This window comes from Enhydra lutris, unplaced genomic scaffold (assembly GCF_002288905.1).
Source record: "Enhydra lutris kenyoni isolate GAN:26980312 unplaced genomic scaffold, ASM228890v2 scaffoldscaffold6, whole genome shotgun sequence".
NCBI lineage: Eukaryota > Metazoa > Chordata > Mammalia > Carnivora > Mustelidae > Enhydra > Enhydra lutris.
In genome coordinates this window covers 3,227,293-3,240,116 of record NW_019154090.1, presented here as the reverse complement: position 1 = coordinate 3,240,116, position 12,824 = coordinate 3,227,293, and the positions used below count along the sequence as shown (strand labels likewise).

The window sequence follows — 12,824 nt, the reverse complement described above, 5'->3', positions numbered from 1 at the left end:
CAATGGAAATATCTGCATCACTGAACCAGCACTATCGCACTGAATTTCCTTCTCCTCTCAGGAATTTAGCCAGTATCTAAACGGCTTCAGTAATTAGCATGGGCTATAGAGTTTATATTTCTAAATGAATTCAACCCAAAGTCGTAAGGCAAAAATCATTCTTATATGAGAAACTTATACTTCACTAAAGTCATTTCAATGAAAGGAAGGTTATCTGAATCAAAATAATGCCAAACGGTTTTATCCATTTCCCAGGTGGTCAAAAATTAAAACAAGGAGCGAGATCTCCATTCCCACACACATTTACAGGAGTACATTTTTTTCTAAGTTCCAATTACAGGTCCAGCATCATTTCTGGACACTGATGAAGTACAAAGGAAATTTCCATATTTCAAAATCCATTTAAATGTTCGGCTGAGGGATTTCCACCAGCCTTCCGTTGAAAGTGATTCATCCGCGATGCAATGACATTCTAAAAGGCAAACACTAAGAATCCAATATAATTCCATAAATGCTGTCCCAGTGATGAACATACTCAATTAAAAGTCATGCTCATGAACTGATAACAGTATTTGGCATTATCTACATGGAAAGATATTTTCTAATGCAATTTACATAAAATCTCATTACAGATAAGCATAAAAAATGAACATTTGCAATCAATTCTGTTAAGAGCAAACACTAACTCTGAGCCTTAATTAAGTGAAATGTCATCGCCTCAAAAGAGTGCTAGTCTCATTAGTTGACCTATATTACAAAAACACTGTACTCAATTATTGCAGTATCTTGAATTGTACCAAGATCTCTGTGGAAATCTGTTTTCTTTCTTCTTATACAAGTACCTATATAGTATCATTGATTTCTTTTGCTTGGTCCTAACACAAAGCTTAAAATGTTTACTATCTGGCCCTTTACAGAAAAAGGTTGTTGATCCTTAAATTTAATAGTTAGATTCCTAATATTAGGACAATACTCTGAGGACAGCAAAAGTATATTAAAACCCTAAAAGCAAATTATTGTTTTAAAAGAAAGAAAATGTTTATTATACCTTCATCATTGATGTCATGTATGACCTGAAAAAAAAGAATATTTAATTTGTAATTTATCATCTTGTATTATAAACCATTATAGTATATTGATATAGTAGTAAATATTAAAAACAGTATTAAAGTAACAGATCCCATTTGAATTCACCATGTAATTATTTAACATATTAACTATTTATTGTGTTTCTCAGGATAAGTGCTTTATATAATCTGAGCAGACTAATCCACTCAAGTCACTAACCAATCTGTTGGTGACTTTTGGGCTCTGGACATATAGAACACAAACTGTATTTTAAATAAACACATGCTTGTAAGATTGGTTAATCAATGTGATTTTTACCATCAAAAGATCAAATAAGTCTTCTATCATATTTATAACTGCCTCATCTTTTGAATTTCCTCGGCTGAGAATAATCTCCTTTGATTTTTCAAACCAGGCAACCATGTAAAAAAAGAAATGTATACATTAGTTACTTTGAATTCAATTTTAATAATTTTAAGAATGTACTTATCTTGCATAAACAGTAAACTTAGGAATAAAGAAACATTAAAAATAAAAATTCCAGTATTATACGAAAAGAAGTTTTATGTTTTTAAACATCTTTGTTGTTTTCATTTTTTGGTAACTCACTGTATTTTACCATTGTTTAGGTGGGAATGGCTGAACTAATCCTAATTCTAGGCAGAAGACCTTGATTTCCCCTTTCAAATTCCTAGTTCAGGTACATTCATTAATAGATGAAAATAAATCATCATAAATTAAGTTGTTTTGGCATTATTACTATTTGAGAAGTTTTGGTGTTATTTTACTTTAATTAATTCATATATTCGAGAATATACTACATGTTAGGTACTATTGTCAGTGCTAGGTATACAGAAATGAATAAAACAAATAAAATCAATATTCTACATTCTAGCATGGGAAATAGATAATAAGCAGTATAAAAAGAAAAACAAAGTTAGACAGTAAATAGATAAGAGAAAATAGAGCAAGTAAAGGCCTCAGGGAGTCTTGTGACCTTAAATTCACATGATCCTCAAGAAGCCTGGTGTAGAGGGTGTCTTTCTGATCTTTATCTTTGTAATGTATAGCTCAGGTTACAAAAATATTTATTTTACCTAAAGTTTTAAGTAAACTACCCAAATTTATTTTTCGACTTTTTGAACATTTATTTATTAGAAAACACACCTTCAATCTTATTTCCCTTCACATAAATATTTCACATTCTATACTTATCTTTTGGACCAGTCCTTGCTTTATCATAGTTGTAAGTCCGGCATGCCCCAATATAGTGATATTTTTGCCACATCTTCCAAAAGAAACCAAAATTGTTGAAACTGCTTGGATATCCTTTTTATTAAGTTCCTAAAACAAAAAGTACATATTTAAACATCTGTAAATACAAAATAGTGTGGAACTGGCACTGTGTAATGCTCACATATCCTGAAAGTCAGCTACTACCATCATCTCCATATTGCCAAATACAGAAGTGTGGTTTACAGAAGCAAGGCTTAAAGCCACCCAGCCTGTGAATGAGAAACCCAGCACAAAAATGCAGATTTGTATAAGTTCAAGAAACTTTAGACTATGGTACAATGAATCAGTTACCTTTCGTTCCAAAAAGCTCTATGTATTTAACCAATCGAAATAAATTTTTACTCAATCTTTTAGATTCATAACAAAACTCAGATACTGGGGTACTGTGAATAATCACCTTTTCTCTGGTATAAAAAATGCCTTACATATAATAAATCAAGTCCAGGATTTTGGATAATTTTTGTTTATTTGTTTTTATTTTTCAAAGCACCAAGCACTGTCCCCATTACATGAACAATATGCTGATAGATTTTTAAAGTTTTTCAAACTTCAAATAGGTAAACTATTTTTCCTCAGTTTAGGTAACATTTAATAGTGGCAACACAATGTAAACATTAACTTTTTGTGTATTGTATTTAGAAAATAGTAGTCTAATATGTTATTTGGGACTCCAGATTTTTTTAAAAAATGAGCACTTATTTATATAACTGTAAACAAGTTTGCCAAAGCCTTTTTACTCATTTCTTCCAATGGAGTGTTTCTTCCTAGAAAGAGTGCTATCCAATAATTTTAACAATCATTCAACAAAAAGGAGTATTTACCCTGCATACAAGGTCATCCAACTTGTGGAAAAACTGCTTGCTGCATTTAATCTTCACCTCTTCACAAATATCAATTTGTAAAAGTGTTTTCAAAGGTTTGAAATCATTTTTCCTTAAAGCATCATCAATGCATTTTTCCAACTGCTAGAGAAATACAGTTAATGGCACAGAGACTGAATCAAAACCAAAATTAGTCACCGTATGCAATCCAGTTATTTAAGAACTATTGCCACATGAAAATTCTCAAAAGAGCTTATATCAATTCCCTTATTTTTTTTAAAGCTGTCCACTATTAAATTTGGAGTAACAGAGATAGAGATCAAGCTTCTTCCATAATACCAAGATTCTACATAAAACATATATATATATATATATATATATATATATATAGTCTACTAATTTTCCACTTCATATCCTTTATTGTAAAGTCATCATTATGCTCAGCTCAAAAAAGAAACCTATTAATGAAAGAAACAAAATAAGCTCTATAGTAATTAATACTTAACACTGTGGATAAAACCCTAACACATCCGAATATCAATTTCTTAATGAGGTTTAAATAGTTTTTAAAAAATGCATAAAGACAGATAAAAGCACTGTTTGGCAACTGTATCAATATAATTTAAGAATTAAATATATAATTTGTGTTATACATTTATAACCTTTACAAAATCTACCATCCTTACCACTAAGGTATAACATTACTAATAAGGAATATTTATACTATAATCTGATCACCACATTTGGTGGTAAATTGCATACATGTTAAATAGATACATTAAGTCTTTTTACCAAAATCCAAGTATCTTACAGTTTTAGACCCTGACATTAAAATTTCCAGACAAATTATACATGAATCACTGCATAATTCTTTTCAATATAAAAGGCATATGTAAATAGTCAGCATCTTTCATACCTCATAAATAAGATTTTGAAAACAAATCTACTAAAAAAATGAAAGAGTGACATTTTAAATTATTCCACTCTTGACCATTTCATAAAAACAAGCTTCATTTTTCCTAAAAATACAGCACTTAACACCTATAAACAAATAAAAGTGATTTTAGGAATTAAAATACTTCCTTCTTTTTGGTCTAGGACTACCTACCTGGAGATCTGGTCTTATGGGCATTTTGACTTAATTTTAAAACAGCAAGACAAAACAAACACCTGTAAAAACAAAACATATGCTTTTAGTATCTTATACTCTATTCTGTACATTTATCGTTCAAAATCTTAATACACATAAATAAGCATTGGTGCTTATACTCAAGGCAATAAATAATTTCAAGTTCCTCACTGTTTATGAAATTACACAGGGGCATCTGGTCAAGGAAGTTTCTGGAGTAAAGTCTGAACATCATTTATTCAAGCCTTCTCTTCTTATAGATTACTTAAATAAATGTCGCAAGTCTTGTCAAAAGGTCACAAAACTAGTTAGTGAAAAAATACAAACCTGGATCTCTCTCATTAGGGATTCCTGTTATACTTGTTCCAACTTTAGGAACAAGAAGAAAATAATCTTGAATTAATGTGTAAATGAAATTTGGTCTAGTAACATAATATTTAAGAAGGGGAGAATATTCTCATGTAGAATATATGAGAACAGACAAATATTCAGTGAAAGGAGGAAAAGAAAACCCAAGTACACTGTCTCTTCAAAGAGGAATGGAAATGGGAATCAACAGGGTTACACATAGCAACACCTACCATGTTTCTTTTTTTAAGATTTTATTTATTTATATGAGAAAGAAAGAGAGCAGGAGCAGGAGCAGAGGCAGGGAGCAGGGAGCCCAATGTGGGGCTTGATCCCAAGACCCTGAAATTAGGACTTGAGCCAAAGGCAAATGCTTAACTGACTGAGCCCCCAGGCACCCCTGCATCACCTACCATCTTGACAAAAGCATCTAACATTTTTAAATGTGATTTGGCCATTATATCTATAAAGGAAAAGAAATATCATCTTTTCAAGATATTATAACTGGAACAATTAAAAAATAATCTGTACTATGAAAAGCTTCATAATAGAAATACCAGGAAATCCAACATAGAGAGACAATTAATTAATTAGCCCAAGATGAATACAGGACTATGTAGTTATAAGAACAAGTGGTGTTAGTCCCAGTCTACTTTCTTGCAGATGTGCTAATAGAGAAAGTAAGTGCCAATAAGGGCATACATATCAGGCAGACAAAAGGCATGAATAAAAAAATCTCTTGTATTTTCAAATTAACTCCAGGGGGGGAAAAATCGATCCCCAAAGAAACATTTGTTCCATGTGCATAAGGAGCCAAGTCTAAAGATGCTTTTGTAGCACTGTTTGGAGTGCAAAAATTCAAAAGTATCCAGAAAGGAGTTAGGAATGGGAGGGAAGGTGAAGAATGAATAAAATGTGGTATATGATAATCAATTCTGTATACATAACAGATGAGCCAGAATTTGAGATATTTGCAGTCAATTTTAAATTAAAAACAGGTTGCCAAATGATACTGTGTAATGGCATTTATGTGGAAAAAAAAAAAAGAAACATTGTCTTACGATTATATCTCTAGGAGTAAGTATACAGTATACACATCCTTGCAAGTGTGTGTGTATTTGTGCGTGTGGTGAGGGGAGAGAGGGAGAGGAAGCCTCTGCTGGGAGGGTTTGTCAGCTCCCTGGGGAGGAAGAATAGTGAGTTGCACAAGCCTGTAACTTGCTATTTGTCAAAGGCAAGCTTTATTTGTAATTTACGCTTATATGCTTTCTTAAAAGTACAATAAACTCTTGCCAAACTACAGGTAAGTGGGATCCAAAACATGAGATCAGTACCATGGAGGTTGGGTTATCGCAAAGGGATGAAAATGACCAAGGCCCGCCTCCAGAGCTGAGCAGCTGCGAAGTCCAGCTGCTCCATCCAAACCGAGTCAGGGCTTAGCTGTGGCTATGCCCCATCTGGTTGTGCTTGTCTGCTCTGGCTGGTACACGAATGGGGCAGTTCCAGGTCCATGGCTAGCTGGGGACTCCAGTATACCAACAATGATCCCAACATCTCTAAACAGCTAGGAGTCATTCTGTCATTTTGCCTGACTCAGAGAGCTCTGATCCTGAAAATATTGGAAACTCAGGGACCCACTCTTTGCTTCTCCAATTCCAAAGAAGGGGTTTGCCTATTTTTTACTTGGCTTCACTCTTTCCTTAATTCTCTCCAGGCCATCACAGAAAATAGAAATTTAGCCTGGTTCTGTTTGAGAATGTCATATCACACACTGTTAAAAGATTTTCACACACACGCACATACACACACACAGGCTTGCTTCATAGATAGAAAATGGGGTGGGGGGAGGATACGAAAAGTATTATCTCAAATACAGCGGTAAGAAATACGTACTGGAGGTCAACAACCACAAGGCTGATTACTGAGAAACGACCTAGCCTAGAACTTTAAGCATTCACTACAGGCACTATTGTCATAAGCCTGAAGCTTAAAAGGGGGTAGCTGTCTGCAGGAGCAACTATTTGTTGGGTGATACAATACAGAATATCACAAAGGAATAAAATGACAAAATGCATACAAGAAAAAGCTGAGATATGAAGGAGAGATGCAGACATTCCAATATCTACCCAATAAGAATTCCAAAAATTAAAAAAAAAAAAGTGAGGTAGCAACAGTCGAATAACAACCGAGAATTTTCCCAAAATAAAAACGGACATCCACAAATTTAAGGAGTCCACTGAATACCAAAGAAGACAAATTTACAAACACTGTGAGGTTATTTCTGAATAATAAAAGAGAAAATCTTAACCCACAAAAGCAAAAACAAAGCATGCAAAAGAATAACATAATAGATATCCTGTTCTCATAATAAATTTAGAAATCAGCTACAAAGATAGCTTCAAACTTTCCCTATACTTGCAAGCTAAAATATGTCCCTTTGCAAGATATAAAAAGATGGAAATAACGAAATATTTAAGTGAATATGTATACATACAAAACTCCGTAAGATGAAACCAAAGCAATACTTAAAGTATAATTCATAGACTTGGACGAATCTATGAACACATGAGGAATAGCAGAGGTAGCCCAGAGTAACAGGGTCACAGGACCTCCAGATGGTAAAATTATCAGATACTTTAAAGTAACTATAAATACTGTGTACATAAAGATTATTCAGAAAGACTGAGAACTTTGACAGAAAACTAGAAACTAGAAACTAGGGTGGTAAGGAAGACCATAGAGAATTTGAAAAAGAATCGCATAATTCTAAAAACAAAAATAGTCAATAACAAATTTATTAAGAATAAAATGGAAAGACACACAGGTGAAAATTATAGAAATAGAAGCTACATCAGAAAAAAATATCCAGAGAGAAACAAAGATAAACAAAAATATGAGGAGAGAAACTAGAAGACAGAACAACACAGGGGATAAGTTATGAAGTCCTATGTGTCTGTCACTGAAATCCTTGGAGACAGTGAATGGGGCAGAAATAATCCTAAAGAAATGAGGAGAAAGAATTTCCCAAAACCAATAAAAGATATCAAACTATAGATTCAAAAAGTCGTAAGAATCCCCGACCAAAAAAGAAAACTAATATCCAGCTGCACCACAGAAACTGCTGACAATCAAACAAAAACATTAAAAGCTACCAGAGAGTTTAAAAAAAATTACTTTTAAGTAGCATCAATAAAACTGATAGCTGACCAACAAAAACTATGAAAGCAGAAGACTTAGAACAGTGTCTTTTTTTAAGTGCCTTAAGATTGGACTTACCCTACATGTTAGACCAGACAGACCTGACAGACACCTACAGAACATTCCATCCAAGAGCAGCAGGATACACATTCTTCTCAAGCACACATGGAAGATTCTTCAACATAAACCATATGTCAGGCCACAAAACAAGTCTTAATAAATTTAAAAAACTGAAATCATATCAAGCATCTTTTCTGACCACAAAGATATGAAACTAAAAATCAATTACAAGAAGAAAACCAAAAATTCTACAATTACATGAAGATAAAACAACATCCTTCTGAACAACCAACAAATCAAAGTAGAAATTTAAAAAGAAATACCTTGAGACAAATGATATGGAAAAGCAACATAGCAAAAAAACTATGGAATATAGCAAAAGCAGTTTTAAAAGATACAGTTATGGTGAAAAATGCTTACAGTAAAGGAAACAAGAAAGATCTCAAACAACCTACCTTTGCACCTCAAGGAACTAGAAAAAGAAGAAAAAAGTAAGGCCAAAATTAGTGGAAGGAAGGAAATAACAAAGATATGAGTGGAAATAAATGACAGACTGAAAAGACAACACATCAGTGAAAATAAGTGTTGGATTTTTAAAAAGAAAAGTAAAATAGACAAATCTTTGGCTGAGTTAACAAAAAAAAGAGGATTCAAATAAAATCATAAAGAAACATTATAACTCAAATTACAAAGATACAAAGGATCGTAAGAGACAATGAACAATTCTATGTCAATAAAATGGACAACCTAGAAGAAATGAAACCCAGAAGAAACATATAAGCTAGAATAATATAAGACTGAATCATGAAGAAATAGAAAATAGAAAATAGAAAAATAGAAAAATTGAACAGTAATCAAAAACCTCCCAGCAAAGGAAAGTCCAGGACCAGATGGCTTCACTGGTAAATTCTTCCAAACACTAAAACTAATGCTGCTCAAGCTCTTCCCCAAAACAGAAGAGTTGGGATACTTCCAGTCTTACTACATAAGTGAGCATTTTCCTGATACCAAAGCCAGACAAGGACACTATAAGAAATCACAAAGTGCTAAGAAGAAGGTCAATTATCATATAGTTTCACTTACTTGTGGAACATAAGGAATAGCATGGAGGACATTAGGAGAAGGAAAGGAAAAGTGAAGGGGGGATGGATCAGAGGGAGAGATGAACCATGAGAGACTGTGGACTCTGAGAAAAAAACAGAGGGTTTTAGAGGAGAGGGGGTTGGGGGGGGAAATGGGTGAGCCTGGTGGTGGGTATTAAGGAGGGCATGTATTGCATGGAGCCCTGGGTGTGGGGCATAAACAACGAATCTTGGAACACTATATCAAAAACTAATGATGCACTGTATGGTCACTAACATAACACAATAAAAAAAAAAGGCAAATTAAAAAAACAAAACAAAACACCAGAAAGGGAAGGAAGGGCGGGAAGGGAAGGAAAGAAGGAAGGAGAAAGAGAAAAAAGAGAGGAAGGAAGAAATTACAAAGAAAAAGAAAATAGAATAGAAATAAATAGAAAATAAATAGAAAAAACTACAAATTAAATTCTATAGCCAGCAAAAATACCATTCAAAAATAAAGTGAAGAGTTTTAGAGGAAACATATTTCCACATAATAAAGGCCATATATGAAAAATGCACAGCTAACATCATACTCAATGGTGAAAAACTGAGAGATTTCCCCCTAAGATCAGGAAATACAAATCGAAATAACAATGAGATATCACTTCACACTTATCTGAATGGTAAAAATCAACAACACAAGAAACAACTGTTGGTGAGGATGTGGAGAAAAAGGAACCTTTGTGCACTGCTGGTGGGAATGCAAAGTGGTGCAATCACTCTGGAAAACAGTATAGATGTTCCTCAAAAAAGTAAAACTAGAACTACCATATGATCCAGTAATTCCACTGCTGGTTATCTACCCAAATACAAAACACAAATTTCAAAAGATATATGCATCCCTATAGTTTACTACAGCATTATTTACAGTAGCTAATTTATGGAAACAGCCCAAGTATCCATCAATAAATGAATGGCACAGAAGATGTGGTATATATACATAATGGAATATTACTCAGTCATAAAAAAGAATGGAATCTTGGCATTTGCAACAATATGGATAGACCTATAAAGTATAATGCTAACTGAAATAAATCAGTCAGAGAATGACAAATACCCCATGAATTCAATCATACGTGGAATTAAAGAAATAAAGAAAAAAAGAAATAAACAAAAGTAGACTCTTAAATATAGAGAACTGTTGCTTACCAGAGGGAAGGAGAGTAGGGGGATGGTGAAATACGTGAAAACAATTAAGATTCCTCTTAAGTAATTAAGTAATTAAGTAAAAAAGTAATTAAGATTACTCTTATTGTGATGAGCACTGTGTAATGTATAGAACTGCTGATTCCCCATATTGTATACCTAAAACTAATAAAACACTGTACAGTAATTATACTGGAATTTAATTTTTCAAAAATAAAATAAAGTAAAAAATGGAAGAATAATCCTATTTGATATTTAAAAATATTACAAAGACACTATTGCTAAAAAAAAGTGTTAATAGGGGGCGCCTGGGTGGCTCAGTGGGTTAAGCCGCTGCCTTCGGCTCAGGTCATGATCTCAGGGTCCTGGGATCGAGCCCCGCATCGGGCTCTCTGCTCAGCAGGGAGCCTGCTTCCTCCTCTCTCTCTACCTGCCTCTCTGCCTGCTTGTGATCTCTCTCTCTGTCAAATAAATAAATAAATAAAATCTTAAAAAAAAAAAAAAGTGTTAATAGGAAATAAATGGATCAATAAAACAGAAGAGAGTCCAAATGCATACCCAAACATATAAGTTCATGCATATATAAGGCTTTAAAAATCAGAGGGGAAAAAGTAAACTAGTTGATAAATGGTATTAGGAAAACTGACTCACCATATTAAAAAAAATTCAGACCTCTATTTCCCATATTCACAAAAATAAACTACAGATTCTTTTACCCAGTGTAATCAGTAAATGTTTAAAAATTACTAGAAGGGAAAACAGAAAGCTATCTCCATGACTTTGTAATACAGACGGATTTAAGACACGGAAAGCACAAAGCACAAAAATAATAACATTTTGTATATCATTGTCTCTGTACCCCCCCCACACACAATTTTATTAAGGAGCACACAGGAATCATCTGCTCACTTAGAATCCACCCCTGGCCAGCAACTCCTATAACCATGACACAGACACTCATTCCTGTAACTCAAACCTTCAGGCCCCAGAGAAACCTCTTTCTGGCTTATGCCTTTGAAAGACGGGGACTTCAGTTAATTATACTACTCTGTTTATTTTGTGTATGTTAGAAAACTTCTGTTTAAAAAATAGTTGTGGTCCCGTGTGGGGCAGTCAGTTGGGCGTCTGGCTCCTGGTTTCAGCTTAGGCTGTGATCTCACGGGTCGTCACTGAGGCCCTCTTAGGGTTCTCCATGCTTAGCAGGGAGGCGGCTTTGAGAGTCCCTCCCTCTGTCGGTGCCCCTCCCCCTTAGAGCTCTCTCTCGCTCTCTCTGGAATAAATAAATAAATCTTTTAAAAAATTTTTAAGTGGGGGGAGGAGGCCAAAACAAGGCCAATGCGACCGGAGAAGGCTGTAGGCTGTGCCGATACTGACATTTGTCTCCATGCTTTAGAATGGAGGAGAACTTCAGAAACCGACGTGGTCAGGTGTGAGAAAAGACATTAATTCACTGCCAAATCCTTCCCCGAGTGGAGCAAAAATACAGTTCCTCCTTGCATAACGAAGAACTGCTTCCTAATAGTGTCAAATGTGCACTTTCTTGCTCTTCTTTGCATTCCAACTTGTGGCTCTGGAAAGACTAGCAACTTAGTACACAGTATCTGCAACAGTTGCACGTGGCGACTGAACATTCTGCGGTTCTGAGCGGTTCGCACTGTTCTTTCACGCGCACACGTGTAGGTCGACACGGACTGCGGGAACACATGGACTCCACAGTGGCGGAGGACAAGTAAACTTGAGGACGGTGACTAAATATTTTCATAAGAACATTTAATAAGTTTAATTATTAAAAAGTTTCAGTATTATTTAAATAATTTAAGACTAATGTTCATTACTAATTCATATTCTATCCCAATCTTAAGACTTTTAATAATTCAAAAATTTTTAAAGGAAAGAAAATTTTAAAGTAGGCTCCGCATCCACCGTGGCGCCCAATCTCACGACCCTGAGATTAAGACCTGCGCTGAGATCAAGGACACTTAACCGAAGCCACCCAGACACCCCCAGAGGAAACACAGTTTATACTACGTCATGTTTCCGGTGAGTGCATTCCGAATGCGGTCACAGCCTACGCGGGGTGAGGGCACGGATGCGTACACACGCGGGCAGATACAGGCCCAGGGCTTTGAGAACCACCCGACAACCCACAGGAGGCGCACACTTGGCCCCAAAGCCCCGCGGGTCAGTACAAGGCGCGCGCTCCAGCCCGCACCGACCGCTCGCGTTCACGAACGGACCGGAGGCCGACCAGGACCGGGGACAGGGACCGGGGACAGCAGCGCCCTCGCCCCTTCCTAGAAGGGACCCGCCCGCAGGCTCAGCGAACACCTGCGACTTCGCGGCGGAGTCCCGCGCACGCACCCGTCTCATTAACCTCCCGCCCCTCCCCGGAGCACCGCGCGCGCAGACAGCCCGGCCACCGCAGGTGGGAGCCTGCGCCCCGAAGGCCCGGCCCGGCCCCGCCCCGCCCCGCCGGCCCCGCCCCTCCCCGCCCCGCAGGCCCCGCCCCGCAGGCCCAGCCAACCGCGGACGCAAGGGGCGGGGCTTGGACTCGCCTCACCTGAGGCGGCCGCCCGGGTCCGCCCCGCGCGTCCGCCCCGCGCGTCCGCCCCGCGCGTCCGCCCCGCGCGTCCGCCC

General features: G+C 36.3%; 1 protein-coding gene across 1 annotated transcript in view; it reads right to left on the bottom strand.

Annotated features, from left to right (window-relative positions):
• The window catches only part of LOC111141499 (synaptonemal complex protein 2), a 61,256-nt gene extending 56,939 nt beyond the window's left edge, over positions 1-4,317 (bottom strand). Inside the window, exons 1-5 of the mRNA XM_022494104.1 lie at positions 4,294-4,317; positions 3,186-3,329; positions 2,284-2,412; positions 1,387-1,491; positions 1,049-1,073 (exon numbers count right to left, since the gene is read on the bottom strand). Coding sequence (XP_022349812.1) covers positions 1,049-1,073; positions 1,387-1,491; positions 2,284-2,412; positions 3,186-3,329; positions 4,294-4,317 — 427 coding nt within the window. The remainder of the gene's footprint in view (positions 1-1,048; positions 1,074-1,386; positions 1,492-2,283; positions 2,413-3,185; positions 3,330-4,293) is intronic.
• Between the last annotated feature and the right edge of the window lie 8,507 nt (positions 4,318-12,824).